The sequence below is a fragment of the Elgaria multicarinata genome, chromosome 1 (genome assembly GCF_023053635.1).
Source record: "Elgaria multicarinata webbii isolate HBS135686 ecotype San Diego chromosome 1, rElgMul1.1.pri, whole genome shotgun sequence".
NCBI classification, from domain to species: domain Eukaryota; kingdom Metazoa; phylum Chordata; class Lepidosauria; order Squamata; family Anguidae; genus Elgaria; species Elgaria multicarinata.
Genome location: NC_086171.1, coordinates 107,782,867 through 107,807,957, shown reverse-complemented (window position 1 = coordinate 107,807,957; position 25,091 = coordinate 107,782,867). Strand labels below are relative to the sequence as shown.

Below are 25,091 nucleotides of genomic sequence, written 5' to 3'. Positions count from 1 at the left end.
GAGCAGCAAAGAAGGATCAGAGGAACCAGAGACAAGTCAGTAGTCTAAACCAGTCAGAGGTCAAGTTACAAAGCAGCAATTAGGACAGAAGGGAACAGGAGCTTAGGCACCAGAGACAATTATTATTATTAATATTTATTTATATAGCAGCAACAATGTACTTGGTGCTGTACAGTATATACAAAGAAAACAGCAACAATATCCTGCCCAGAGGCTTACAATCTAAGACAAGTTGTTCAGATTGTGGAACAAGGTTGGAGGTTAGGGAATTATAGGGTCTAGTGGACCAGGATTCACCCTTGGGGTCAGTTGGTTGAAGGCTCAGGTAGGCTGGTACTGCAGTCCTGATGGTGCCCTCAAAGCACAGAGCTCAGTCTGCCAAGCTTGCAGCGAAATCCGAGCATGGATTAAGACCTTTCCTCCTCAGCAGCATACACCACTTGTATATAATTATTTGTAAAGCTTGGTGCAAGTCTTGAAACTTGTACATTTTCCAAATGATTGCTACTGTTGTTTTTCTTCAAAGCTTCCAACGAAAAGGAGAATGCCCAGGCTTTTGTTGTCCTTCCAAAGGAATTTCCTGTCTATCTGTGGCAACCTTTCCTTAGACATAGTTACTTCTGCTTTCCGGATCCAGAGGCTCAGAAGGAATTCAGTGCAGTGTTGAATGATTGCATCAGACACTCAAACCATGGTAAGTACACCAAGCGAAGTGTGATCATTCTCTCTACGGTACCTGCATTTGGCGAGAGATAACTCTGCGTGTTTGACTGTCTCAGTGAGCAGCCAATCAGTACTCCTTAGCAAAATTAAAGCTTTGGGTGGAACAACAAGTCATGGATGACATGGAGTTGACATCATGTTATGCTGTTCCCTCCCCTTTTGAGAATCAGCTGGGGTGTGGAAACCAACTGTGACGATATCATGAAATGAGGAACGTGATCGTACATGTTGCAGGGGAGAGGGGATGCATCCAGCTGGTTACTTTGTCAAGTTCAGAGAAAGTGGAAGTTCGATTGGCAACTCTATGACTTGTTTCCTGACCACGTGCTTCTCCCTAGCTGCTACCAAAAGTGAAGGTGGGGGGGCAGTAGGAGTTAAGCCAATGTTAAGGTTATGGCCGGAAGGCACATGACGGAGCAACTATGCTGGGCAGCTCTAGCTCTGATCAGGGCTTGGATGGGCAGCCCTGACTGAATTCAACCAGCTTCCTTCACATACCTCAGCCGGTGTGTTCTCTTTGTTACTTACTGGTTGTTCAGGGCACAAGGCCTCCATGGAAGTGATGATGCTGGAAAAGGCCTTGGAAGCTGAACCACTTTTTCTCCATTCTCTTCAAAATATTCCTTTGAATTTTTGTGGCATATATTTTTAGGACAGTCTGTGTATGTTTGTTGTCGTTATTTAACATCTGATTATATATATTTTTTCCAGATATTTGATATTCAACCCTAATATTTGATTTTAGTGTTTGATATTTGACAGTATTTAATAGCTTGGCATAAAATTATGTTTAATGGTTTAATGGTATTTAGTATTTGATAGTGAGCATGCCATAGTAATTAATGAATGGGCCCTGCAACAAAACATGCAGCGTGGAGTAATCATGTTCAAGGTTCTAGTTAGCAGCCTCGCCCTCTTCCAAGACACTCCATTCCCGATAGACACTCAGCATGCTCATTCCTTGCTGGGCTGCTTTGGGATGGGGTGGGAGTTTGCTGGCTCAGTCCCCCCCCCCCCCAAAGATCAGGATTATCTTGGGTATGCCAGTACCTTCTCCTGCCCCCAGGGGGTCTTGTTTTAGCTACAGTCCTGTTGGTGCTCAGCCACTGCATTTGTTTTTAGGGGGAGTGGTACTTAACTTTCAAATATTGCTATCATTGCATGTCAATAGTTTATGATACATTTGACACATATAACACCTAAATAATCAAAACATGTCAAAAAGGATAAAGGATTTGAGTTTCTATTTTGAGGTAAGAGTTCACGTTTAAAATTCAACTTCTGAATTTCAGATGCAAAATTGTTTGAGCATGAGGGTGAGTTTTTTTCTTTTTTCTTTTTTTCTTTTTTTCTTTGCAAATTTTGACTGTTTTTCAAAAATTCACTTCAATTAAAGAGAAATGGGCCAGTCATATAAGAGATAATTCCCCAGCCAGTGTAAAGATACAAATGGCTGCTGCCATTCCTCACCTACTCTAGCAAGGCCTGTGATTCAGCAGCACCTGTAGGAACATTTCCTCATAACCTTTTTATATGTTCCTTCATGAGCAAGGCAAATCTCTCCTAATTCTTATAAATCTGAATTAGTAAAGCTATGGCAAACAATATACTTGCCACCCAAACCACAAGATGCATCAAGGCACAATCTACATATGGTGAAACTTCTACCTTGGAAGGAGCACACATCTAATCAGCACATTGCAGAATCTTTAATCTATATGCTTCAGTAAATGTGCTCTCTAAAGCAGACAGCTGAAGTCAATTTCCTCTCATGCATTCTTAAAGGGAAGCCTTTCTTTGGCATGGTTTATAATCCCTGTTATTCATCTCTTGAAACTTTGGTCATACACTGATTTATGTGTAATACAACCTCTTTTGTTCAATACTGGGCAAGTAATAAAGTGGATCAACTTTTCCTGGCATGCTGAGAATCATCTATGATTCAAGATCTGCAGTGTGGCTTTAGTTTGCTCAATTTCTTTTTGCAGAAATGTTAGCAGACTCTCAGTGCTCTTGGCAGTCTCTATTCCTGACTGAATTACAGCCCATTGCTCCAGAGGACAGTGATGTTTTGGCAAAGTATGGAGCAGATGACCTAATAAGTCTTTCCCATCTTTAATATTTCTGGATTATTTCCTTTTCTTCATGCTTGCTGCTGCTTCTTCTTCACTTTTTATTTTTGTCACATGGAATTTCTGTGCTATGGAGGGATCCCCCACATATTAAATATGTGGATATTTAATTGAAGACTTTCTGGAAGAGGAGTTCCTTTTTCTTTTCTTTTTTAGCAAATATTGCACAAACTGATATTTCAGTGTGTCTAAACATGGTGTGTTTTTTAGAGGAAGGAATAAGTTGGTTGAGAAGCTGGTATCCAGCAATGAGAGGGCAACACCCTTATTGGTTTCACCAGCTTGCAGCTTGGCCTTTCCATTTCCTCAGGGTGGCTGTTCCAGTGAAATAACAACATGTTTTAGGAACATTCAATTCCTAAAACAGTAGTTAAAATCTAAACCCCGCAACTTCCACAAGTAAACTCAAAAGTACACTTTAAGGAAACATAGAACTGCTGTCGTTTGCTGCATTCATTTGTCTGATCTCGTTCCTCCACAATGGTTTGTTAATTCCACTTAAGTTAAATCCATAGTGATTTTGTTCCTGGTATTGAGCAAAAGATAGTTCTTTTCTCTAGGAGTGCTAGGATGAAATGATTGGGCTACGCTTCTGCTTAAAGAGTTTTCTTGGTGATTGGAACATATTTTATTTGGTTATAGTGTTATTCCTGCAGAGCGATAAACACCTTATTTACACAAACCCCCAGTACCTGAATGGGATGCACCTCCAGACCTCTCGTTGGAGTGTTGATCATACTGTTGGAAAAGGGCCTGTGTAGATAGAATTCAGTTTCTGATATGTGAAAATTGTGAAGTAATGGCATGGTGTGGATTGGACATATCTGGATTCTGTGGATTTATACTTGCCCACTGTGTGTAGATGGAAATTTCTGTGCATGTTGTTACAGTGCACTATTTGGTAACTATGGCTGTAATTTCCTCCATGCACACTCTGCATTTTGCACATAATTGAGATTCATATCATAGCTTTCATCTTTTGATGACTGTGGAGATGCATTTGAAATCAAGTAGACAATGGCTGCACATGAACCCAACAATAAACCAGGATTCCTGGATTGGCTTACTATGAATGAACATTATGCTGTTGCATGCAGCCCATTTGCCACTCGTAGCATGAGCGGGTAAAACTAACCTGCAATGAGTAGCTTACAGTGATCTCCAAACCCAAGATGCTCGTTTGTTGGTGCTAAACTGGGGTTGCCATACGTCCCAGGAAACCAAGGATGTCCTGGATTCCAGAAAATTCTGAAATGACCTGGCCGGTCAGTCAAGAATCCCAGATTCCTGGTCCAGCCTGGAGAGACAGAGAGAGAAGGGGCAGAAAGGGCTAGTCCATTGCTCCAGCAGGACTCGAATAAAGGGAAGTGCCTGACTAGCCAGCTGATGGTTATTCTTCCACCTCCTCTTCCCCCCTATGGAGGCGGGGACAGTGCACGGCTTCCTCAGCTGCCCAGCCAACAAGGAGGAGCCATGACCACAACCAGTATGGCCCCTTCTTCCACAGCCCGCCTTCTCCCAAGACACCAAGAGCATGCTGGGTTCCCACGTGTCTCGTCCAGGGTTTGGGGATGATGCTCCCATGTCGTCCTCCCTCCCTTGCTCAGTTCAGCTAAAGACTTCAGGTCGGTCGAGTTTTTGTCTTCCCTCTTACTTAAAGGGAGCATGAAAAGGGAAAGCAACTCTGGGACAATGTGGGGGAATCTCCTGCTGCCTCCTCTTTGTTGTTGTAAAGATTAACAGGTTTATTTCTGTTTTTATTTAGCTATGACAAACTACAGGATGGCTATCCATCTGGGAGGAGGGAAGGAAACATGTTAAACATGTTAACTAGGCGGGTAAAAGAGACTCCCCTGCCCCTCATGGGTAGGGTGACCATATGAAAAGGAGGACAGGGCTCCTGTATCTTTAACAGTTGCATAGAAAAGGGAATTTCAGCAGGTGTCATTTGTATATATGGAGAACCTGGGGAAACTCCCTCTTCATCACAACAGTTAAAGTGCAGGAGCTATACTAGAGTGACCAGATTTAAAAGAGGGCAGGGCACCTGCAGCTTTAACTATTGTGATGAAGAAGAAATTTCATCAGGTTCTCCATATATACAAATGACACCTGCTGAAATCCCCCTTTCTATGCAACTGTTAAAGATACAGGAGCCCTGTCCTCCTTTTCATATGGTCACCCTAAAACATGCATAGGATTGGGCCCTAATCAATTTATGTTGGTATAAGTTTTTGAGAACTTAAGCACACTAGTGTCCACAGAGGCATAAGCTGCAATGCCATTGAGGTAGCCCAATTTTATGCAGGTTTGTGTGTAAATTCAGTAGGGTTTACTTCCACGTTAGGGGTCTGGTAGCTTTTTTTGAGTTAATAGCTAAGTGGATTTTATATTTTCAAAAATGGAGGGTCAACAATTGTCTACTACTTTCTTGTTCCCTGTAGTCCTGGTGGCACTGAAACCATCACATCACCAGGCAGAGACCAATTCGAATGTCTGCACACCCTCCTCTTCCATCTAATTTTATGATTAACTACACAAACATCCTGACTATAACATCCAGTTAGTTCTCCTACTACTATTAATATTACCACCACTACCTTGTCTGATGAAGAGATCTAGTAGAGTGACCATATGAAAAGGAGGACAGGGCTCCTGTATCTTTAACAGTTGCATAGAAAAGGGAATTTCAGCAGGTGTCATTTGTATATATGGAAAACCTGGTGAAATTCCCTCTTCAGCACAACAGTTAAAGTTGCAGGAGCTATACTAGAGTGACCAGATTTAAAAGAGGGCAGGGCACCTGCAGCTTTAACTGTTGTGATGAAGAGGAAATTCCACTAAGTTCCCCATATATACAAATGACACCTGCTGAAATTCCCTTTTCAATACAACTGTTAAAGATACAGAAGCCCTGTCCTCCTTTTCATATGGTCATCCTAGATCTAGAGAGCTCAAAAACTTGTACATTTTTGTGATCTTTGAGTTGGCCTAATAAAAGTATTAATACTATATGTATTTTGGATTCCTCCCCTTTATGGCCAACATGGCTGCCTTTGTTTGTTCTTTAGGGCACAATCCTATGCATGTTTATGCAGAAATACATATATTTTAAATGCAAAAATAAATAAATTTGTCCTGGTTTTGTGTATTCAGAATATGGCAACCCTATGCTAAACCATCCAGGATCTTAATCCAACAAAAAGTCATGTTTGTTGTTGGCTAATAAATCCTTGTTTAGGATTCCAGTTTCAGATGTTATGATGAGCTATCCATTTCTGGTTAGTTTTACCAACTCATGAATAGGAGGAGTCATGTAGGAGTAAATGGGCTGTATGTACTAGCACACTGCTTGGTCACAAGCAGCTAGGCTATGCAGGAATCGTAATGTGTGAATGAGGCCACTCTTTATAGAAATCTCCAGGGTTCTGAGGTAGTACTTTGGTACTCTGCATTTCTCACCTTTATGGTGCACAGGCTTGGCAGTTCTGCCATACGTATCACTGCTTTTGTTACAGGTCCTCTCCTAATTCAGCAAAAATATATCTATAAATATATTTTGTTTATATTGAACATGTTTATGCAAAATAAGCAAACCTGTATTTATTCTTGAAATATACATTACTTAAGCACCGAGTTTTTGTGTTTCCCTGTTTCAGTTTTGTTTAGGGCTCAAGCAGTTCTGCATACCTACTGAGCTCCCATCACTATGGGAGTTTGTTTGTTATGCAGCTAGGGTTTATATAGCATTTTAAAGATATAACTGTGTTTATAATGTTACTAAGGTTGCATTTTTCCCCTGAGAAATTTTGCTAGTCTTATCAGATCTATTTCAGCTTCTTCGAAATTTCTTGGATGCTTTGTGGAAGAAATGAAGCATTCACTTCTGATTTAGCTCTTGGTGAATTTTTTGTGGCCACTCTCGTTGTTTACCATCCGTGGATCCTTGTGACAGAGCAGGCTAGAAGATTTAATGAAATAAAGATGTCTTAATATTTAACCCCTCTTGTGCTCTATTCTCCAAGCATCTAGAAGCTCTAGTACTGCAACTAGGCAATGCTTATTCTGAATAACTAGGAAGCAACAGTAAAACCATCAAATCCTGCAAGATGAGTAGAGTTAAATCCTATAGATATGCAAGTTTGTACATGAAGCTTGCAAGTTTTTGGATGCTATAAATACAGCACATGATTGCAGGCCTATATCCTGTTAGGAAGTGACCTCATCTCATTTCTGTTGGTGGTTAGCAACTCTCCTACCACATGATCTTGCTAAGGAAGCCTCACAGTCCTAGTTCTTTGTATACCTAGACAATTTAGCTCTTATTACAATGGATCGTACTCAGTGAAGTCTCAATTTAGTCTATCCCAACTCTGCAAAGATTTACTCTTAATCCATTTTATAGTCTTACAAACTACAATCAAACATTGAATCACCAACCAGATATTGCATGATGTTAAAAACTCAGCTTAATCAATGTTGGTTTCTCCTCTTTTGTTTTACAAAAGTGGGAACTATTTCCCAATTTGAACAAGTGATGCCTATAATACTGCTGTGTCCTTAACCATAAGAACATAAGGAGCCATGCTGGATCAGATCAAGGGTCTTCACTTGGGTCTCCTGTCTCCCCTTACTCACCTCTTTTCTAAGCTAAACAATACCAGATGTTGTAACCTTTCTTCATAGGGGAGTTGCTCCAGCCCCTTGATCATTCGTGTGGCGCAGAGTGGTAAGCGGCAGTTACTGCAGCTGAAACTCTCCCCACGGCCTGAGTTCGATCCCAGTGGAAGGTGGTTCTCAGGCAGCCGGCTAGGTTGACTCAGCCTTCCATCCTTCCAAGGTCGGTGAAATGAGTACCCAGCTAGCTGGGGGAAAGGTAACTGCGACTGGGGAAGGCAATGGCAAACCACCCCGCTACAAAGTCTGCCAAGAAAAGGTCAGCGAAAGCAGGCCTCCCTCTAGGAGTCAGCAATGACTCAAGTGCTTGCACGAGAAGTTCCTTTCCTTTCCTTCCTTTTCTGCACTTTTTCCAACTCTACAATATGCTTTTTTAGGTGTAGTGACCAGAACTGTACACTGTATTCTAAGTGTGATCGTAAAATAGATTTGACTAAGGAGAGTATAATCTTCATAGTTTTCAACCAGTTTACCTGGAATAGACATTAAGCTGACAGGTCTGTAATTTTCTAAATTCCCCCCAGATCCTCTTTTAATAGTTGGTGTTACATTGGCCATTCTCCAGGGATGTGGTATAGAAGTTGATCTTAGGGACATGTTACATATTTTTGTTAAAAGATCAGCAGTTTCACTTCTCTTTAAGAACTCTAGGGTGGATACCATCTGGGCCAAGTGATTGATTAACTTTCAGTTTGTCAATAAGGTTGAGAACTTCATCTTTTGTCACCAGTTTCTGCAGCTGAAACTCTCCCCACGGCCTGAGTTCGATCCCAGCAGAAGCTGGTTTCAGGCAGCTGGCTCAGGTCGACTCAGCCTTCCATCCTCCCGAGGTTGGTAAAATGAGTACCCAGTTAGCTGTGGGAAAGGTAATCACTGCCGGGGAAGGTAACGGCAAACACCCTGCTATAAGGCCTGCCAAGAAAACGTCAGCGAAAGCTGGCATCCCTCCAAGAGTCAGTAATGACTCAGTGCTTGCACGAGAGGTTCCTTTCCTTTCCTTCCTCAGACCCCCTTCCTGAAAATATCAGTTCAGACAATGGTATCTGTCCTACATCTTCTGCATTGAAGACAGATGAAAGAATTAATTTGGCTTCTCTGCAATCTCCTTATCCTACTCTAGTACTCCTTTAACTTCATTGTAATCCAGAAGACTCAACTGCCTCCCTAGCTGGTTTCCTGCTTCTGATATAGTTAAAGAATTCTTTATTGTTGGCCTTGATGTTGTTAGCTCCTTAAAATGCTTTCCCCCCCCCCCCCTCTCTTATTGTCTGCTTTCATCTCCTTTGGGCAAGCTTCTGTTCTCACTGTTTCCCTCATTTGGGTGAGACTTCCATTTGCTGAAGGAAGCCTTGTTTTCTCTTATACCTTCCTTGACCCTGCTTGTTAACCATTCTAGTGACTTCTTGGACTTGGTGCTACCTTCCATAACCTATGGCATATATTCTAGCTGAGTGTCTGTTGTTGTGGTTTTGAGTAACCTTGAATATTTTAAAGGGATTTAACCATCTTAACTCCCCCTTTCAACTCCCGTTTTACCAGTTTCCTCATTTTAGAGAAGTTTCCTATTTTGAAGACAAATATGACTGTGATGGACTTCCTTGGCAATTTTCCTCTTAAATATATATCCCAGCTCCTGTTGGCTTTCTCCCAGGGTTCAGTTTAAAAGGTGTTTTGCCACATTTTTTATGTTTAGCTTCAGCAGTTTGGTTCCATTTTGGTTCAGGTGGAGCTCGTCCCTCTTGTACAAGTCTGGCTTGTCCCAAAAGTTCCCCAGAGCCTAACAAATGTTAACCCCTCCTCTGTACATTACTATCTCATCCACACACTGAGTTTCACCTGTCTTGCTGGCTTAGCACATGGAACAGATAGCATTTCAGAAGAAGCCACTTTGGTTGTCCTAGATTTCAATCTTCTACTACCTAGCAACCTAAATTTGGCTTCTAGGACCTCAGAACTACATTTCCTCACATTATTGGTACCGACTATCTAGAAAGCTATCTAGGTGGCATGTGATGTCTGCAACCTTCACACCAGGCAGCCAATTTACCATGTAGACACATGCTTATCACAAACCCAGCTGTTTGTCTAATGATTGAGTTTTCCACTACCACAAAGCCACCGCTCTCTGGAGGTCTGTGTGGTCTGAATGAATAGAAGCAGGAGACCATGGCTATATGTAGAGTTAGTCTTCCTGCCTGTCTCTCCACTACTATACTACTCCCTGTTCCCCAGTGTAGCAAAACCACACCATGTTGCGGAGGCTGCATGTGTATTGAAGTGTCTAGTCTCTTATCTAGATCGCATACTCACACAAAATGTTAATTTAGTGAAAATAATGCACAAAAATGTATTCTCTTAAATAAAAAATGCATGCAAAAATGTGTATATTAGGTAAAAAGGCATACAAAATGCCTATATTAGGTGAAGACTTGCAGAAGTAGCATACTACCTACTGAAAACTTTGTTCTGGTCATCCTTTATATTAGTGTTGTTCAATAAAAGTGCAACAGATAAAGATGCAATATTGTTGGAATGAGTGTGCTCAGATTGGTTCATACTTTCATCTTTAGTGGGAATGTTCAACAATGCAGGAGTTTTGGAACATGGTTGCTGATTACTCTAAGGAATTTCTCCAAGTTAGATCAATGATAACTCCTAAAGCTATGCTTCTTCGTTTTTTTGGACCTAATGATCATGGATTCCTGCATACGGACCTTTTAAAACAATTGTATATAGCTGCAAAGTCATGTACATCATGTAACTGGAAGTCTCAAATGCAATGGCAGTGGGTTGATGAAATTTGGGAGACTATGATTATGAATAAACGTACTCAACAAGTGCAGCATGCAAGGAATTCTAATTGTAAGAAAGATATTGTGTTTTTTATTTATTTCCTATGTTGAAGCCCTTAGAACATTTGATCAATAGGCTGTTTTACTGTAGGTGTTCCACAAGTATATCCGTGATAGACTAAGAATTATAATTAGTGAATTTCTTGATTTCTTTAGTGATTGGATAAAATGCATACATTAATGCACACAAAAATGCAAATAAATGGACCTATGCCTCTTCTTTCTTTTCTTTCTTTTACAAACAACTGCAAACTGATGCAGGAACTGAGAGGAACCTAAATTGACAGATATGTCCATCCCTAATCATGACAAGCCTAATCTTCTATGAATTTGTTAAATTTGGTTTTAAAGCCGTCCACGTTGGTGGCCATTGCTACACTTTGTGGGAGCGAATTCCATAGATTAACTATGTGCTATGTGAAGAAATACTTCCTGTGTCTTCCCTTATCTGTTCTGTAAATCCCACCATCTGCTTCATGGGATGACCCTGGGTTCTAATAATGTGGGAGAGGGAGAGGAATTTCTCCCTCTCCACCTTCTCCGCACCATGTATACTTTTGTACATCTCTATCATGTCCCCCCACCCCCTCCCCACAGGTATTAGAGTGGGACCACTGTATCTATCAAGTGGTATGTTGAGACCAAACCTTCGTAATGTCTCCATATATTTTCTTAAGATTTTCTCAATAGCTTGATATTTTATTTGTGGTCTCTACTCCAACTCTGCATACAAACATTTAAATGAAGAGAGGGTAAGTGAAAACAAAATATTATGTGAAAATAGAAACTTAATGAAAAAAGCACATTACCTCCATGTTTTGGAGATAAAAATCATTTACTATACAATTAAGAACAGTGATTATTATTATTATTATTATTATTATTATTATTATTATTATTTTATTATTATTACCTGCCTCTCCATTCTAATTGAGGTGGGGAACAACAGCCTAAAAACATTCTAAAACTTCTTAAAATTCAACTGGATAGGACTGCTGGAAGGGATCAGTCTTTATAGCATTCTTGAATGCTAATAGACTGTTAAGTTGATGAGTCTCCTCCGCTCGGGGGTCGCACAACCTTTTAGTTTAGCTGTGCTTAAATTTCACATTTTTCCACATTTCTTCTTCTTTTTTGCTAGCTACATATCAAACTAATACTTTGCTTCCAAAAAGTGAGTGAGTCAGTGTCTCTCAGACCTGTGAAACAAATCAAGATGTAATTGCGTTGTGCTATGGAGCAGGCAAAGTAGCTGCTTCGTAAATTTTGGTAGCTGTCTAGTTATGGCATCTAATTGTTATTGCATCTAACAAATGAAATGTCAAAACATAAAGAGAATCTCTTGTATTTATAATCAGTTTTTCCCCATTTGCAGAAAAGGTAGAGAAAGCAAGGGAAAACAGAGCTCAACGTAATATGTTTAAGCTCTGTGGTGATAGCATGAGCTCTCAGTTGGTAAAGATTATTCGAAATAATGCTATATTGCCAAATGCTTATTGCGTTGACTTGACTCTTTTTCCCCCCAGTATTTCAAAAATCTTTAGTGGTGTGGTAATGGGTATTTTGAATGCCTTTATTCATTCTGATTACTCAGAGACACCATCAAGTGAATCCAACTGACTGATAATTCTGTCCTAGACATTTTGTGCAGTGTTGCTATGTGCTCCATAACATTTCAGGCTGAACAGTTCAGTCTGTTTTCTTCACGGCCTTCAGGAGGAAAACAGCCGTTGGGTAAATTGGTGATCCTAACGTTCCCAGCGTTTGCTCTGAAAAAACGACTAATAGCGCCAAACTGCAGTTAAACCTGCTTTGCTGTGAAAGAAAATAGTGGACAAAACTATTTGGCCACTTCAAACAATGCCATCCACTTCGTAACCTATTTTTGAATATGTCACATAGCTGTTTTAGAAAGATTTGCTGCTTTGAGCTGAGAAAGTCAAAAAAATTAAAAGTCAAAAATTAATTGAACATTTGTTTACTTTTAAAAGTTCTATCCTGCCTTTGGCTCCATATGGTCCCCCAAAGCAGCTCATAATCACACAATAAAAATACAATATAACTAAATAGCAAAAACAATAAAATAGAACACAGGTAAAAATCAGAGCCAGCTGAAAACATAATTTATGACAGCAGGGTACTGTAATCATAATCTCTTATGATTATTTTATATCAGGGTACCAATAAGCCTATTACTGAGCAAGTGGCCAAATTTTTGAATCTGGCTATTCTCATGGATGTCTGATCATTATTTTAAACCTACTGATTAGCATTTTTACAGATTTTGTATCCCTTCTTCTTTACCATCATGTATTTTTATTATGTCTGTGTACTTATATGTTGTAATGGTAGTCTGTTGACTGTAAATAAAGATTGATTGATTGATTGAACTTAACTCAGCCTAAAAGCTTGGCAAAAAACAGAGGTTTTAACAGAAACCACCACCACCATAAACCACAACAGCAGAGAGGGAGCCAACCGGGTCTCCTGGGATAGGATATTCCACTTCTGGGAATGTCAACCAAAAAAGCCCTGTCCACGACTAGAAGGGTTAGGTATAGAGCATCCTAAAAACAGGAAGGGCCAAAAGGAGGCACAACTATGTTGTGTTCCCAAGTTGGCTTTGTTACCCTACCCATGAAAGCCTGTAGGTTGCAAAACATGATGAGTGGTTTTTTGGGTGGGTGGGTGGGTGTTTGCAAAAGAAAGGACAAGAACAGTTGAACAGAACATGAACTTTACTTAGCACAGCCCATGCACAAACAGCAATATGTGCACACAAGTTCCAGCCACGAGAGTCGGCGTTGGGGAAGAAAGAGGAAAAAGGGGGTAGCATGCATGCAATGAAGTGCAGGAAACAAGTTGATCCCAAAATAGCTTTGAGACGTTTAGCAGGTAATGTAAGCTTCATCTGATGAAGCCCACCCTAACACCCCCAGCAGTCAGAAGTATAGTATAGTTTGTGCAGACAAGCTGACTTGTTAGTAGTGCCCAGTTTAAAAACTGAACAAAACAATAGTTTGGAAAGATGGCAGTGAAAGAAGTCTGTGTGTTTCCAGCAGGCACATGTCAAAGCACGTCATGAGATGAGCGTTTTATCGCATGCTTGTTACTGGCCACTCACTGTTTTTCATGGGTCCTTTTGACAATGTTGTCCACCTCCCACATGTCTCCCATCCTTTCTGCTCACTTTCCCATCACAAAAAAGACCAAGAAAATCCAGCTTTTTTGGCTGTAGCGAAATGTCCCACCATTTCCTGCTGTGTGCAGGAGAAGCAGCAGGAGAAAATGCCCACTGAATGGGCCGTGTGGTCATTGTTTACTTCCTCTTTCTTTACACGGGGAAGAAAGAGGAAGTATTGTGGGAAGCGGGGGGGGGGGAAGCAACAGTAAGGAAACACGACGCTCAAAAGTTTAATGCTCTGAGATACATACTTTGGAGATATACTCTCATCATCACAGAGAACACGGAGCTGCTCATAAAAATGGCAGTCCCTGTCCCTAGGAAATTTGGGTGTACCAGTCTTCCCATTATTTTATCCGGTATGCGGCATGAATACACTGCCTCTGAACATGGAGGTTCCATTTAGCTTTCATGCTTGGTGGGGGTTCTGTCAATGGAGCTGGAGTGAAACTACAAGAATATATGGAGGGGAGTGGCTTAGCAGAGTGTAGGAACTTGTAGCTCCCTCATGTTTTGGAGGATCCAGCTGCCATGGCCTCCCTTTCAACTTTTGTACAACTAATTAGATGCCACTTCCACTCTCCTCATACAGTCAGACACCAGAACAGCCTTCCCCAACCTTGTGTCCTCCAGGTGTGTTGGAATACAATGCTCACCATCCCCAGTCAGCATGACCAATGGCTAAACCAATGACGGAAGTTGTAGTACAGCTGGAGGGCAGCAGGTTGAGGAAGGCGGTAGAGCTGGGGAGGGACTAGAGCTGCCCCTATATATTTTGCTGCCTGAGGTGAAGAACAAAATGGTGCCCCCTCCCATTTTGTATGCAGAAGCGGACTTGACTGGTGGTTGAATCTTTCTTCATTGCTGACAATGGGACAAAGTCTTCCATTGCACCTGAACATAGCAGGGTAGCTTAGGGGACACAGGCCAACAGCGGGCAGAAAGATCTCCACATGCTTTGGATTTCCTTAAGGACTGCCTTACTCTGCCTACTGGTAGGGCCGATGCTCGGAGGGACTAATTCTATCATTACATCTGAAAGCATATGGATGTTAGAGAAGCTCCATTACTACTAGCTGTGGTGGTAACCTCTTTGTTCCATCTAAATGACAGCCCTCTAGCTCAAGGGCAGGCAGAAGGTTAGGGAGTGGGTGGGGTGTGTTTGGCTGGTGGGGGGGAAAGAAGAACAGGGACTGCTGGGGCTTCCCTCTGCAGTCTCTCCCCTCACCTGCTGGGCGTCAGCTGACTGAGTGCTCCACCTCTCCCTAACAGGTACATCTGCAGCCCGCCAGAGGCTGGGAAGGTGGGGTGTGTTTGGCTGGTGGGGGGGAAAGAAGAACAGGGACTGCTGGGGCTTCCCTCTGCAGTCTCTCCCCTCACCTGCTGGGCGTCAGCTGACTGAGTGCTCCACCTCTCCCTAACAGGTACATCTGCAGCCTGCCAGAGGCTGCGCCTCGGCGACGCGCAGAGTGCGGCGCCGAGTGCGCACTTGGTGCCGCACTTTGCGGCGCACATAGGAGATACCATACTACTGTACCTGCAAGATCTCCAACCAGCCAACCAGCAGCAAATTGTAAAATACATTTTAATTACTTTTTAATATGTGCCTGGGGAGCTCTGGGGGATACGGGGATGCCCACATAACTGTGGTCACGGGTAGGGGGAGGCATGGTGCTAGGGGAGGAACAGGCCAGATGAGGAGAAGAGGGGATAGATTCCTTACAGCTATTCCCTCTTCTGGTTCCTACCCCAACCGGATAGTTCCTGGTGGCCATATCAGCTTGCTCTCGGGTCTGGTGGTGCTGCTGCTGAACGCCAGGTCAGTCCAGAATAAAATCTCCCTCATCCATGATTTGATTGTGGATGAGGGGGCTGACCTGGTATGCATCACTGAGACCTGGGTGGGTGAACTGGGTGGGGTTGCTCTCACCCAGCTCTGCCCTCCTGGGTACTCGGTGCAGCACCAGCACAGACTCGAGGGCCGGGGAGGGGGGGTTGCCGTGGTCTATAGGAATACAATCTCCCTCTCTAGGCTTCCTGTTCAGTCGAGTGCTGGTCTGGAGTGTTTGTACTGTGTGTTGGGTACTCGAGACAGATTAGGGATTCTGCTGGTGTACCGTCCACCCCGCTGCCCAACAGTCTCCCTGCCTGAGCTGACGGAGGTTGTCTCGGACCTGGTGTTGAGGACCCCCAGGATGGTGGTTCTGGGGGATCTCAACTTCCATGCCGAGGCTGCTGTATCTGGAGCGGCTCAGGACTTCATGGCTGCCATGACAACCATGGGGCTGTCTCAACATGTCATCGGCCCAACACATGCAAAGGGACACACACTTGATCTGGTTTTCTCGACTGGACAGGAGGATGGTGATCTGGAAGTAGGGGAACTAACATCTACCCCCTTGTCATGGTCGGATCACTTCCTACTGAGGTTTAGACTCTCGGCGGCCTTTCCCCTCTGCAAGGGTGGGGGGCCTATTAAAATGGTCCACCCCCGGAGGCTAATGGACTCCGATGGATTCCAGAGGGCTCTGGGGGATTTTCCTGCTGATATGGCCGGTGCTCCTGTCGAAGCCCAGGTCGCTCTGTGGAATGCAGAGATGACTCGGGCGGTTGACACGATCGCGCCCAAGCGTCCTCTCCCTCTGAGCAGAGCCCGGTCAGCTCCTTGGTATACATCTGAGCTGAGGGCGATGAAGCAAGAGGGGAGACGGCTAGAACGCAGGTGGAGGAAAACTCGTGCTGGGTCTGATCGAACACGGGCTAGAGCTCACTATCGAGCCTACTCTGTGGCGGTGAGGGTGGCAAAGAGGCAGTTCTTTTCCACCAGCATTGCGTCTTCTCGGTGTCGTCCGGCGGAGCTTTTCCGAGTGGTTCGTGGCCTGTTACACTCTGGGCCAGGGCGTGAGATAGTTGAACCCTCGGTAGCACGCTGTGACGAGTTTGCACGGCACTTTGAAGATAAAGTCGCTCAGATTCGTCATGAATTGGACACCACACTTAATGCAGCACCACTAGTAGAGGCGTTCAGAGCGCCGTCCGGCTCAGTTTTATTGGATGAGTTTCAGTTATTGAGGCCCGAGGATGTGGACAAGGTGCTTGGCCAAGTCCGGTCGACCACCTGTGTGCTTGACCCTTGCCCCTCGTGGCTCATTACATCAAATAAGGAGGGGATCGCCGGCTGGGTCCAGGAGGTTGTAAATGCCTCCTTGAGAGAGGGAGTGGTGCCGGCCTCTTTAAAAGAGGCGGTAATTAGACCACTCCTGAAGAAGCCTAATCTGGACCTGGAAGATGTAAACAACTACAGGCCGGTGGCTAATATCCCTTTCCTGGGCAAGGTGCTTGAGCGGGTGGTTGCAGGACAACTCCAGGCACTCTTGAATGAAACGGATTATTTAGATCCATTTCAATCGGGTTTCAGGCCTGGTTTTGGAACAGAAACTGCCTTGGTCGCCCTGTGGGATGACCTCTGTCGGGAGAGAGACAGGGGGAGTGCGACCCTGTTGGTTCTCCTGGACCTCTCAGCGGCCTTCGATACCATCGACCATGGTATCCTTCTGGATAGGTTGTCTGAACTGGGAGTTGGAGGTACTGCGTTGCAGTGGTTCCGCTCCTACTTGGATGGCCGATTCCAGAAGGTGATGCTGGGGGATTATTGCTCTGTGCCGTGGCTCCTAAGCCATGGGGTTCCGCAGGGCTCTATTTTATCCCCTATGCTGTTTAACATATACATGAAGCCGCTGGGGGAGGTTATCCGGAGATGTGGACTGAGGTGTCATCAATATGCGGATGACACCCAGCTCTACCTTTCCTTTTCATCAAACCCAGGTGAGGCAGTGACTGTTCTGAACCAGTGCCTGGGCACGGTAATGGACTGGATGAGGGCTAACAAACTGAGACTCAATCCAGACAAGACGGAGGTACTGTTAGCGGGTGGTTCATTTGTCCGGCGAGGTGATGTTTGCCCTGTCCTGGACGGGGTTGCACTCTCCCTAAAGGATCGGGTCCGTAGTTTGGGGGTGCTCTTCGATCCAGAACTGTCACTTGAGGCACAGGTGAACTCAGTGGCAAAGAGCACCTTTTATCAGCTTAGGCTGATATACCAACTGCGCCCTTATCTGGACAGTGATAGCCTAGCTACAGTTATCCATGCTCTGATAACCTCTCGTTTGGATTACTGCAATGCGTTATACGTGGGGCTGCCTTTGAAAACGGTCCAGAAGCTTCAGCTGGTACAAAACAGGGCAGCCCGTTTACTAACAGGGACTGGCTGGCGAGATCACATTACGCCAGTCCTTTTACAACTTCATTGGCTGCCAGTCCAGGTCCGGGCCCGATTCAAAGTGCTGGTATTGACATTTAAAGCCCTAAACGGTTTGGGGCCAGGTTATTTGAAGGAACGCCTCCTCCCATATGTACCTACCCGGACCTTAAGATCATCTACAGGGGCCCTTCTCCGTGAGCCCCTGCCAAAGGAAGTGAGGCAGGTGGCTACTAGGAGGAGGGCTTTCTCCGTTGTGGCACCCCGGTTGTGGAATGAGCTCCCCAGAGAGGTCCGCCTGGCGCCTACACTGTACTCCTTTCGTCGCCAGCTGAAGACCTTTTTATTCACTCAGTATTTTAACACTTAATTTTAACTTAAATTTAAATTATACTGTTTTAACTCTGTATTTTAACCTTATATCAATTTTGCTGCGTGGTTTTATACTGGTTGTGCTTTTTATATTGTATTTTGTATTTGTATTTTTAACTTGTTGGTTGTTTTATGATGATTTTAATTTTTGTGAACCGCCCAGAGAGCTTCGGCTATTGGGCGGTATAAAAATGTAATAAATAAATAAATAAATAAATAAGGTAGATCTCCACATATTTTGGGCTTGAATTCCTAGAAGTCCCTGCCACCACGGCCAATAATCAGGAATGCTGGGAGATGAAGTCCAAAACATTTGGAGATCTACTTTCTGCCCACTCCTTCCCTAGCTGGTCCTCTTATTCCTTTTGGGTTACAAATGAGCAGAACTGTTAAATATGAAAATACATGACTCAGAGTCCCACCACTGCAATAATTACAGTTTTTGTGTCTTTCCCCAGCCAAAACCCTTCACAATCTAGAACCTTCCCGTGGCTAGCCCCCCTGGTGGTCGAAATTATAGTTACAGATGCTCTTACATACAGAAATAACCTTCTTGCATGCACACCTTACCTGCAGCATCAAATAAATACCTAGTGATTGCTCAGCCTGCACAACAGCATACTATTTCTCAATGGGGCTTAAGTCTAGTGCAGCCTTCCCCAACCTGGTGCCCTCCAGATGGCTTTGAGTGCAACTTCCAGCATCCTCAGCCAGCCTATGCTGGGAGAGGGCACCAGGTTGGGGAAAGCTGGTCTAGTACTTGCATAGTGGTTCAACTGAAGTTGTAGTTCTCAAAGTGTTAATTGTTAGAGGGGAAGCAAGCATCCTTCTATCCCCTTCCCATCTAGCTTTGGACCAGAAAGCACAATGCCCTTGGGCCCATCCCAGGTCTTTCCAATAGCTGTTGTAGCTATCAGGCCGTTGCCACCCATGCTGGCTGTTCTTGGCAGTGGGAGACGTAATGACCAAATCAGTCTGTTGAGTGAATGTAAGAATTCATTTTTACTGAGGTTTCTGATCAAGTAAAAGTGTTGGAAGTCTCTGTGAAACTGCTGTGATTAATGCTTGTATCAGTATGCTCCCATGTGGTGAAACAGGCGTACAACTACAGATATATAATATCCTAATGAAAACCCTGAGTGTCTGATATCTACAAATGTGTATCTGTGTCATTCTACCCCCACCCCCCGCCAGCCCCCAAATCCTTGTGTTGTTGAGGTGTCTTTGTTCCACTACATAGGGACATATTTATACAATCAGTATGGAAGAATTAGAGCAATTTCTAACTGCATGGTTAGAAATCTTTGTGAAAACAAAATGAATTATATGGTTAAAAATGTTCTGAGTAACTGCAACTTCAGTTTTCCAAGAATCCACAGGTGTGTGTGTTGTGTGTGTATAGGATAAGCAAATAACTTTTAGAAGCAATGTTGTCACCCAATGTTGTTGGCCACATATGCATGTGAACTTCCATGTGTACCCGATGAACCTGGAAATACATGGATCTTTTGCCAAGGCCTGGTGTGCACATGGTGGATCTTACACAGTACTTCCAACAAAATGGCAAGATGAGCTCAAGAACACAGACAGCTGAAACATAGATGTATTATTTGAACATAAATGTTTGCAGAAAGAAGGCTTGATTAACCCCCTAACACTGGGCTGGTAATAATAGCGATAACACTGAATTAGTGAATTATAGTTCATCGATTTATTTATTAAATTTATATACTGCCCCATAGCCGAAGCTTTCTGGGCAGTTTACGATAAGGAGTGGGGAGAAGAAATAAAATTAAAGCTACATTGTTTCAGAGTAAGGGGAACCTAAAGGACCTCAATTCATTGTTGGTCACAGATACCTGGTCACAGTGGACACAGGCAAACCCTTTGAACACTTACTGGAGTAATCACCCCAAAATCAGTCCCATTCAGGTCAGGCTGATACAGGTGATGTGGAGACTGAGCAAATAGCTAAGCCATTATTAGGGATCCCAGAATCCTGCAAAATTGCAGAACACAGTTCAAAAATTGAACTTGGAATGGAGAGTCCTAAAATGAAGTCTCCGATTATCCTTACTAATCTAAGAAAAATGACAAACACAGGAAAGGGAACTTGGGGAAGGAGGCAAAGAAAGCAAAGAAGAAGGCAAAGAATAGCTCCGGCTATTGGGCGGTATAGGAATGTAATAAATAAATAAAATAAAGAAAGAAAGAAGGGAAGTTAGCTAAGGAAGTATTTGGTTCAAGTCCACAACCCCATTGCAAGACACGGCTGCCCCAGGAGCTGGTTGGCCACTGTGTGAACAGAGTGCTAGACTAGATGGACCCTTGCTCTGATCCAGCATGGCACTTCTTAGGTTCTTATGTAATTCACACACACACACACACACCACACACAGTATACCCATTTGACAAGCAACCAAGTTCCCAGTGTGGGTGAGGAACCCTGGTGAAGTAGATGTGGGCAAAATGCAGCGATTTGTGCTTCACAACATGTGAAGCTCTGTCTGGGTATACATGGCAATGGCTCTATCTGGGTATACAAGACAGTGAGGTAGTTCAAGCAAAAGAGAGGAATTCTCACCCGGAAACATGGGTTAGGCACCAAAGTAGGAGAGGAAGAATGCTAGATATGGATCACAAGGAATGGGCTGAGAGTCAAGCAAACTCCGGGCGGATCTTTGAGCAGCAGGACAGAGGGTCTGTCCCTGCTGGATCTCCTGATCAAAAAGGACACAAGGTTGCTGGTCCCAAGAGCAGTTATTGATTTCAAACTTGAGGCAATGACTTTGGGCAGACTCCATTGGACTCCTGGCTGCATGACTGAGCTAAGGCTGATCAAGTAACCATAACAAAAGCCATACTTCCAAGAGACAACTAGGTGGAGGTTCCTACAACAAAGGGTACTACGAGGGGTGCCCTGATGGTATTTCAGTCTGTTGATCTATCTTGAGTTGAGGACACTTCAGGTTTGGACCACGTTTCCCACCAAGGCTTTAGAGTGGCCGTTTAAAAGGTGCACTAGTCATGGGTTGCTTGACCAGGAGTGGTGATGAGGAAGATATTTGGTTTTATTTGGATTTCCCAAGCTTTGCATACTGCAGAGAGCAATTCCTTTTGATTTAAGCAAGAAAGAGAACATATAGGTCATGAATTGCAAGGAAGGCGGTTAGGCTACCATACTGCCATCAGGATCCCATCTTTCCTGACTGTCATGAGACTCATGCTTATGCAGCCTTCCCCAGAACAAAAGACACATTAAACAGGGTATGAAGCTAACACAAATACAAATTCTGAACGGTGTGTGAATACAAGCTACCATAACTGAGCTTCTCAGTAACAATCTAATTGCATTAATTAGTCTTGTTTTGTTCCATGATTGACTTTACTTACTACCCTTGATGAAAAATTGTTTCCTAGTTCACAACTGAAGGAAAAAATAACAGCAATAAAGCATCCAATTATTTGGAATGAGTCAACATCTAAGGTTTTTGTACTTGTGGTGGGGGGAAGAAACCCAATATCGAATTGAATCAGTTAATAATGACAAAATAAGAAAAATATCAGCCTTTGTTAATCCAAACCAACAATTCTACTTCATTGTTTCTTTCAGATTTTTTCAAGCAGTCCTCCTTTGAAGCTGAAGCATTTTTAGAAGCTGTCCAGTTTTTCCGCCAGGAAAATGGCCACTATGGATCATGGGAAATGATAACTGGCAATGAAATTCAGGTACTTTATTTCGCTTTTATAGCCTAGCCTGGGTAGTTGTGAAGGCAATAAAGGAAGTGTGTGGAATGTTTGGGACAAGAAACACACCCACCCACACCCAAATTTGGTGTGCTTCATTAAATCACCACTGAGCCATGCACCAAATACTTGGGGTTGGATCGAGATTAAGTTCGGCATGCTTTAGTTCCATTGAAATGAAACTAAGGCCACAGCTAGACCTAAGATTTATCCAGGGATCATCCCGGGGTCATCCCTGCCTGCTCCCAGGATCCCCTGTGTCATTTACATGAACAGGGATGACCCTGGGACGATCCCGGGATAAACCTTGGGTCTAGCTAAGACCTAAGTGGGACTGAAACATGACTAACTTGGTTCTGGATCCAACCTTTTGACGTGGTTTGATACCAATTTCTACAACAAATAACATGCCTTTGTTTTCTAGGAAATCATACAAATAAAAAGGGAATGTAAGGCTTGTGTCCTACAAATGCTAACTGCTGAATTTAGGCTTGCTGTTAGTATTAGCCCTTAATTTAAGGGAAACAGTTGATATTTTCTTCAGCTCTTCTAGCAATGAATATTTGTTATTGGAATAAGTCCCCTTCCCCACCTCCCCGGCAGGTAAGGATAGGCTTTGTTGTACATCAGTGGTCAGTTGAACCACTATTAGAATTTTTTTAAAGTGACGTTATACTGTGCATGGGTTTTTTGAGGGGTTGTTTTCATTTTGTTCTGAAAAATGTAGTTATGGGTTTGTAAGAAAATTATAAGCAAAAAGATATTTAAACCCTTACAAGAGCCAAACAAGACATTAAAAAATGTCGGACGCCATGTGGGTCATGTCCACTTCATTCTTACCCTCTCCATCATCTGCAGTAGGGTAATGATAATAGTGGCCTACCATATAGTAGGGAGTTAATCATGTATGTGGAATGCTTTGAACACTTGAAATGTGCTATATAAATAATGCTGTGATTATTACCAATGATAGAAATACTACAATGCAAGGATGATTATACCTGGAGGGTGGCATGATTGCTGTGCAGCCAGAAATCATATGCAAATACAAATTTAGCCCAATTTATTAAAAGTTTAGATTCCCATCGGGTTTGAAAGCCAAGAATACATCCATACTTCTGTGTTTTGCCCTGGGGAATGCTGTAAATTGCCTTATAGTATTCACTAATCCAAAAAAGTGATTGTGTTTGGAAATGAAGATGTACCCCAGGGGATTAAGGTCAAAAGTACTATTTGAAGTGTACACATTTTCATGTCTACCTGGAAATCCTACAGTGTTTCATTAGCTGATTTGGCAGACACCAGGAATTACTCATACTCTATCACTTTCTTGAGAGCCATTGTAGCAGAGCTTAGATGAATTACATTATCTCCTTAGTAATGAGTCATGCTGTAAATGGTTTATGCTCTTATGTATATTTTGTATTCTCATATTAGCTTTGAACACGTATAATTTTTTAGGCAGCCTCCCGGCCTAATGGAACAATTTGCGATGGCTTGCATACAATTATTTCAAGAAGGGTTTTTGCAAAATCTCATAAATATTCATATGTATATCCAAATTCTATGTCATGTCCTAATCTTACTAACACGTACTTAGCCATGTCCTTTAACACTTTCTGGTCACCTTTGGTGTACACTGTAGAGGCTTGATAGGATGAAACCCATTCAGTCTCTTTGACTGGAGAGATTTAATACTTATTTACTGGAACCCAAAGATGAAATGATAGAGTAGTGATTTTCAAACTTGCTACTTCTAGGGAACACTTAATTACATTGAGTGATCTGCTGAGAAACTCTTGCATGTTAGCCATGGTGAACTTGCATATTGCAAAGGATTCTGGGAAATGTTCTCGGGGCACATGCAGTCCATGCAGGGTGTTGGCTAGGCCTCTTGAACCTTCCCATTGTTGTAGATAATCTGAGAGTAAGCTAACACCCCACTGTAGATATGCATGGCAGTAGAAAACCAGTTGAGGTGGACAAGCTTCTTTTCAGGTATATGTAACCACCATTACTCGTCTTCTCAGTAAGAAACCCTTAAAAAGCCTCTGGGGAATCTCTGGTTACCTAGAGATTGATGCATCTGTTGTGCCACTTTATGTATCTCCACTCCAGCGTTCGTAACCCCAAATCGAAAACATGAACCTCAGTGGTGGAAGTAAGCAGATACAGAGTGTCAGGTTTAATGGTGGTATGGTAGTACTGCTATAAAAAATTGGGGAGGGTGGGATGTTGACCATATAACTGAAATCCTTTGACTACATATGGCCTTGATGGCATTATTATTAAATCTTCTCTGGACAGAATCTAATCTTACCATTTGTCCTCATTGAACTCCACTTATAGTAAGTAATATTAAACTTATTACGTTAAAGAAATTGCACAGTAAAATATGGGAGGGGCTGTGCTAAAATGATATGGTTAAAGGAGGAGGTGTGGGATTTCAAGACCAACCCTTCTAATGAGATTTTCCCCTTTCATCCATCACTGATGAAGCCACAAGTAATTATAATGTACAAGGTTTACACGGCGGAGGGAGACGGCGAGGGAGGGCGGATGGGGGGGGGGGCTTAAATTAAAAAAAACCTTACTTTCTCCGGCGGCTTCGGGCCCCACATGGCCCCTTTAAAAAAAAAAAAACATGGCCAACGCTGCAGGGCTTGCGTTGTCCCTACGCGTCGGCTGTCTAGGAGGCTGGGCAGCGCGCTTTAAAGTTAGCGCGCCGTCGCCCTGCCTCCCTGCCGGCTTATCCCGGCAGGTCTAGCAAAGCCCTTAGTCATGCAGCCAGCAGTCCAGTGGAAGGCTCATATTTATCCCCAGAGCCAAGCTATTGCACCCCTTGTTTTAACTTCATCCTGAGCCTTCCCAAAGTCATCTACTTTCAACCCACCTGTCCAAAAGCAAGTGCATTTAGATGGCTAGGAAGCATGTGGCAGTATGGCACTGTTTTACAACACCCTGGGAACCCAGTGGAGTGGAAATCCACTATATTATGAATTCTGTGGCAGCCCTAACTGCCATAAAAATAAAGACTCTCAAATGCCTTTTGAATAAAACCTCTAAATGGTAAATGTGTTCAGCTTCTGTTTATCTTTAATTATTTGGCAGTAGTGTAGCGCCAGCTCACACATGCATGTTGAGCC

The 25,091-nt window shown here is 43.1% G+C and overlaps 1 protein-coding gene across 1 annotated transcript in view; it reads left to right on the top strand.

Annotated features, from left to right (window-relative positions):
- The window catches only part of NIBAN1 (niban apoptosis regulator 1), a 78,571-nt gene that overhangs the window by 39,151 nt on the left and 14,329 nt on the right, over positions 1-25,091 (top strand). The window contains exons 5-6 of the mRNA XM_063134724.1: positions 527-694; positions 21,812-21,927. Of these exons, the coding sequence (XP_062990794.1) occupies positions 527-694; positions 21,812-21,927 (284 nt within the window). The remainder of the gene's footprint in view (positions 1-526; positions 695-21,811; positions 21,928-25,091) is intronic.